This window comes from Ictalurus punctatus, chromosome 27 (genome assembly GCF_001660625.3).
Source record: "Ictalurus punctatus breed USDA103 chromosome 27, Coco_2.0, whole genome shotgun sequence".
NCBI classification, from domain to species: domain Eukaryota; kingdom Metazoa; phylum Chordata; class Actinopteri; order Siluriformes; family Ictaluridae; genus Ictalurus; species Ictalurus punctatus.
In genome coordinates, this window is record NC_030442.2 from 3,661,501 (window position 1) to 3,667,500 (window position 6,000).

Below are 6,000 nucleotides of genomic sequence, written 5' to 3' on the forward strand. Positions count from 1 at the left end.
TCCTTTGCTTTTTATTAGATTTTTTTTTTTAAACGTGATTTATTTTTCAAAATAAAATCTAAAAAGATCCTAATTTTCTTACCAATCTTATTCTCCACAAATAAAGATAGATCCTCAGCCTTTGATAGGAGGACTCTACCATATAATGAAAGGTCTTCCTGTAGCCTGCTGTTAAACCTTTCTACTAGGATTGTTAAATCTAAAAACCATTCTTAAGTGCTGTCTCTACAAAGGATTTTTTGTAATATAAATGCCTAGTTATTTGACTGTGGATTTAACCCGAATATTTTCTATCGAGTCGATGTTCACATTATGAACAGGCAAAATCTGACATTTTAAGATATTTCATTTTAACCCAGAAGCACAGGAAAACTGATTAATTAAATCTAAAGCCTTTCACACATGACATCCATCTTTCAAAAACAACTTAGTGTCAGTAGCCAATTGTGAAATCTTAAGTTCCCTCCCAATAACAGAAATTCCTTTCAATTCTTGATTTTGATTAATACTCATACATAATGATTCTGTAACTAATAAAAAATGAGAAATTGGGCAGCCTTGCCTAACACCACATTTTATATCATATCTCTGGGAAATATGGAAATTAATAACTGAACTGTTCATTCCTTTATAAAACATAAAAATAGTATCAACAAAAGAATCCCCAAAAACCAAACAACTTCAGTGTAAAATTCAGCGGTAAGGCCATCGATGTCAGGAGATTTCCCTTTCTTCATTGAATGAAGTGCCTTCCTAACTTCTTCACATTCTAAATCAGACAGGTAACATGACTTATCCAGATCTTTATCTGCAGGAATGCAACACTTTATTTTACCAATAGAGCTTACACAACTATTGAGCTCAACTTTGGAAGCATAAAGGTCGCTATACAATTTAGTAATAAATTTAGAAATTTGAATCGGCTCTTTTACAAATTGCTCCATCAATATCGAGGGCAGTAAGAGCTTTTCTCTTTCCATTTCTTTTTTCCAGCGCAAAGAAATAGCTAGAGTTCCTTTCACCTTCTACCCATTAGGCTCTGGGTCTTATGTACGCTCCCTTGACTAACTCTAGATAACGTTCATTCATTTGCAAACTGATACTGTTCAGCTCTAATTTTTCTTCATCTGAAACGCTCTTTTTCAATAGTACGTCATTTAGCCGACAGATCAGATCAGATTTACGTCTATTAGCTTTCAATTCTTTACATATTTGGACAGTTATGAATCTCGTTCTGTATTTGAAGTATTCCCATTTCTCTTTGTAACCATTATGTATATTTGGAAATAATTATTTCACCAGGTATATAATATGATCTTTAAATTTGCTGTCTTTTAATAATGAATGTGTGAAGATCTGGGATGTCTGGTGGTTATATATAGAGGACGCAAAACGGTCTGATGTGGACATACAGTCATTGGGAAAAAGTAATTACATCCTCTTTCAATTGCATGTTTTTATTTATCAGCGCCTAAATGACGTGTTCTTTATAACATAATCATAGTAATGAGTTCCATCAGGTGCACATTTTCAATAATAGGCATGATAATTCAACCAGCAGAATTAATTTCACTCCCTGATCCTTTATTATCAAAGCAACTTAGTAAACTATCAATGCAACGTAGCACTGGTTTAGGAAACTTTTTTTTTTAAATGCAGTGAAATGTTTATTGCGTGACTTAAGGAACATTTACGCTACATTCACAGGGACACCTTACTGTTCAGCAGATACTACTCTTATATACATTTGTAAAATACAGCAAATAAAAATAAAAAAACAGTACTACACTACACAGTTTTATTAGAACAATGTTTCCAATGTAAATCTGCATGTATATGTAAATTTGTGCATGCTATGTGGTTCCTGTTTTCTGACAGCCATCAAAATGTCCTTCTGAACACATCTATATTTTATAGAAATACAAAATGAAATAAGTAGCATGAATCAAAAAACAAAATCACTGGACCGAGGCAGTAAGATACACACAGAGGGTAAACACTTCCGCTTTTACACAATTCTCTAAATTATAACGGATTAAATTGAGTTTTTTTGGACGTTAATCTACACACAATAATCCATAATGACAGACCTATGATGTGTCTAAACGCGCCAAACTGATTTCAGGTGCATCCTGGTTGCTTTGATTATCTTGAGAGAATCTGACAGGAAGAATGGGAGAAACTGACTTTTTCCCAAGAACACCAGGAGCTGTCATTGCTGCATAAAGGGTGTGAATACTTATCTACATGAGATTACAGTTTTGACTTTTAATCACTTTGCAAAAATATTTTTAAAAATCATGTGTTCCTGTGTCTTTATGGATTAGTGTGTGTAGAGTAATGGCCAAAAAGCAAATTTAATACCTTTTTGTAAAAGACATTGCTGTGACGCCTGTATGTGAAGATAATGCACACACGGAGCTTGGGGTTTTCTTCAGAAGTTTAAGCTGTAGAGCAGAGCACATCCCAGCAGGAACGTTAACAGACCGTCTGCATGTCTCGGGGACTCACCGTTCGCTGTTGCACACAAACAGAAGCCATTAACTTTACACAGTACATGTGTAGATAGATCATTCTCATTAGAATAACCTTTTAAATCATTTTGTCCAAAAACATATCATGAAAGATTAATTGTACTTGAAAAATCCCTTTGTCTTCCAATAGCATGGGGGAAAATACCATTAAACACAATTAGGGAAGTAACAAATGATGACGTCTGAAACAGGTGGAAAACTACTGCTATGGGGCTACATTGCTGCTGGTGCAGAGACTCAGGTGAAGACTGATGACATAAAAGAATTCTGTTATATACCAGAACATTTCAGCCAAAATGTTGCCTCTGCCAGGACGTTCAGACTCATAGAGTTTTGAGCGAGATGATTAAAGAAACACAAAAGTAATGCTTTGTGGAGACCTTCTCAGCCTCTGGATTGGAAACCTACAGAAAACCTGTGGTCTGAATTCACAAGTAGCTTCCACATGCACAGACCAGAGAATATAAAGGAGTGTAAAATGGAGGAGTGGACCAGGATCCTCTACAAGCATGAACATTGTTAGACAGGAAGTGACTCAGTGCTGTTATTCTCTCCAGAGCAGGAGTCGATATATAGTAATTATGAGGATGCCGATCGTTCTGAAACACGGCTTTTACAAAAATGTATTTAAAAAAAATTTGCTTGGAAAAACAACATTTAAGGCACAATTAAAAATCTCTCAAAAACCCTATGGCACGTTTTATTCTTTTTAAATATTAATTCATATTAATTTGTGTTGATATTTAAAGATGCTGATAATTCTCAAGGACACTGAATATATACACATCATTTTAAATAAAAGGAATTATAGTTACATATGTACGTCAGATCATTGTGTATATTATGACTGATCGTGATAAACAAAACACCATGTGACAGAAACTTCCTGCTTAAGAAAAAGCTTCAAACTTGATTTAGAAAAACAGCCATACACACCTTTAACAGTTAGTTCTAGTGTCAGGGTCTTGATGTTAGGAATGATGCAGGTGTACAGTCCTGCATCAGATTCCTTCACGTTGCTCAGCATGATGGAGAAATCCCCCTTTTCAATTTCTGATGGAAAAATTTTAACTCTGTCTTTATAGACTGGATCCTGATCATTGTAAAATGCTTCACCGCGAATGATGTGACACACCACCCTGCTGTCGTTGTATCGCCAAAACACAGTCTGCGGCTTCTGGTCAAATGAACACGGTAAGATCACCGATCCTCCTATAAAACCTTCAACACGGACACTCTGCACCGACACTGAAAGGAACAAAACACAGAAGATCGCAATAATATAAAGACAAATGTGTTCATCAGGATACATCAACTATACACATACACACACACACACACACACACACACACACACATATACATATATATATATATATATATATATATATATATATATATATATATATATATACACACACATACACACACACAATATATATATATATATATATATATATATATATATATATATATATATATATATATATATATATTGTGTGTGTGTATATATATATATATATATATATATATATATATATATATATATATATATATACACACACATACACACACACAATATATATATATATACACATACACATATATATATATATATATATATATATATATATATATATATATATATATATATATATATATATATATATACACATACACACACACACATATATTTATAGAGAGAGAGAGAGCGCTTCATTCACTTTCCCAATAACACCACATTCACACTATTCGCTTGTGTTACTTGTAGTTTGCCTGTGTAATAATCTGTGTAATAATTCTGTTGTGCTTGTGGCCGTGGCCTGTCCAGGAGGGGTTTTTTTTAAATAAAAGTTCTGGATTTGTCACGTACCGTATCACACCTAATTTGCATGGAATTGAAAAAAGTCAAATTTAAAGGTCATTGAAATCTCTGGGTGATTTCAGATTGTGCACATACACAGATAATGAAGTAATTCGCTGCTTGTTAATGTGAATGAATGTAGGGTAAAATATTCTCAACATTCAGTCATAAAACTGTTGAATCTTCATGTAGATACCCATCTTCATTGATGCTCACAGTAATTATTCAAAAAATGATACTTTTCCATACAATACATTAGAGCTGCAACAACTGATTGATAATAATCGATAATGAAAATCGTTTCAACAAATTATTCAATAGTTGGTCTGTGCGCAGCACGGGGTGTGTTTACATTTATTCATTTATTCATTTAGCAGACGCTTTTATCTGAAGCGACATACAAATGAGGAAATACCAGCAAAGCGATATATCAAGCGAAGAACAATACAAGTAGTGCTACCGTACAAGATTTTTTAAGCAAAGTGCGCAGAGTACAGGTTAAGTGCCAGAGTAAGTTTAAAAAAAAGGATATTTACTCATTGCATTACTTCTGTTCTGAAAACACGCATCGGAGACCGAAGTTTTGTCCCAAATTACATACTATACACTTACACTATGCACGAGTTGCTTAAAGGTTTAGTTTAAATGGAAATTGAATTAAAAGTTTATATGCTGTATTTGTGCTTGCAGTGTAAATTCTGTCATTTATTATAACGGGGTGATCTGTAAGTGATCTGTTAATAACGAGGCCACGTTGCTCCTCACTCGCAGTGTAGTCATGGTGATAAACAGTGTACCGCAAGTAAGATCTGTAATGTCTGATTAAAACGCTACCATCAAATTAAAGTGCCTGTAGGCAGTGAGGAACAGAAACCACAAGGTGCAGTGGAAGTGAGTTTTTATTATTAATTTAGGACTGTAGTTTATCAGTGTTTTTTTGTGCATCCATAAAAAATAATGCATAAATACTATTATATAATATAAACTAATTAGGACAAACAGTTGTGTAAAGTTTTAGTCTGAAGTTTATATTTGTAACAATTAGTTTGTGGATTTTATTTTAAACAAACGAAAAAATGGTACTGAAATTTCTTTATCCGATTAATTGAAAACATAATCACCCGATTTAATCGATTATGAAAATAATTGTTAGTTGCAGCCCTACACGACACACATCTGCTTACTGCGGTGTGAAACGCTCACCTGTGTGTATCAGAAGCAGGAAGGTGAAGCAGAAAATCCAGCTGTAATTAAACAAAAAATCAGAAAGAGGTGGAACAGCAGAATAAATTCACAGTATGATCACTGTATAATGGAGTTATAAATGAGTTTAATTCTTCAGTTGGGAAACTAGAAGAAACGCTCAGCAATCAGAAATGTAGTAAGTGAATAATAAGGACGTGTTCTTCCCCTCCTTGATGCCCCTAAATTAGAGTTGCACAGTATACCAGTACTACGGAGGGATCACGATACCGCCAATGCCACTGTATTTTTTTAAAGGGTAGTATCGCCAATACGGTAGTACCGTAAGTAATGTACGTGCAGCAGTTAATACTATTTTTCGCTAAAACGACACATCTCACTGCTTTTGCAGAATTAAGA

General features: G+C 34.0%; 1 protein-coding gene across 2 annotated transcripts in view; it reads right to left on the reverse strand.

The window, feature by feature from the left end:
• Positions 1-1,441: 1,441 nt before the first annotated feature.
• Positions 1,442-6,000, reverse strand: part of LOC108259143 (CD276 antigen homolog) — a 6,311-nt gene continuing 1,752 nt past the window's right edge. The window contains exons 2-5 of one of the 2 annotated variants that reach the window (XR_008393674.1): positions 5,602-5,642; positions 3,471-3,782; positions 2,365-2,517; positions 1,442-1,904 (exon numbers count right to left, since the gene is read on the reverse strand). Coding sequence is in view for 1 of the 2 variants with exons in the window: in XM_017458366.2 (XP_017313855.1) it covers positions 2,435-2,517; positions 3,471-3,782; positions 5,602-5,642 (436 nt within the window). In the remaining variant the exon portion in view is untranslated. Of the gene's footprint in view, positions 2,518-3,470; positions 3,783-5,601; positions 5,643-6,000 lie in introns of both variants that reach the window. The other variant, XM_017458366.2, reaches the window with a different exon arrangement.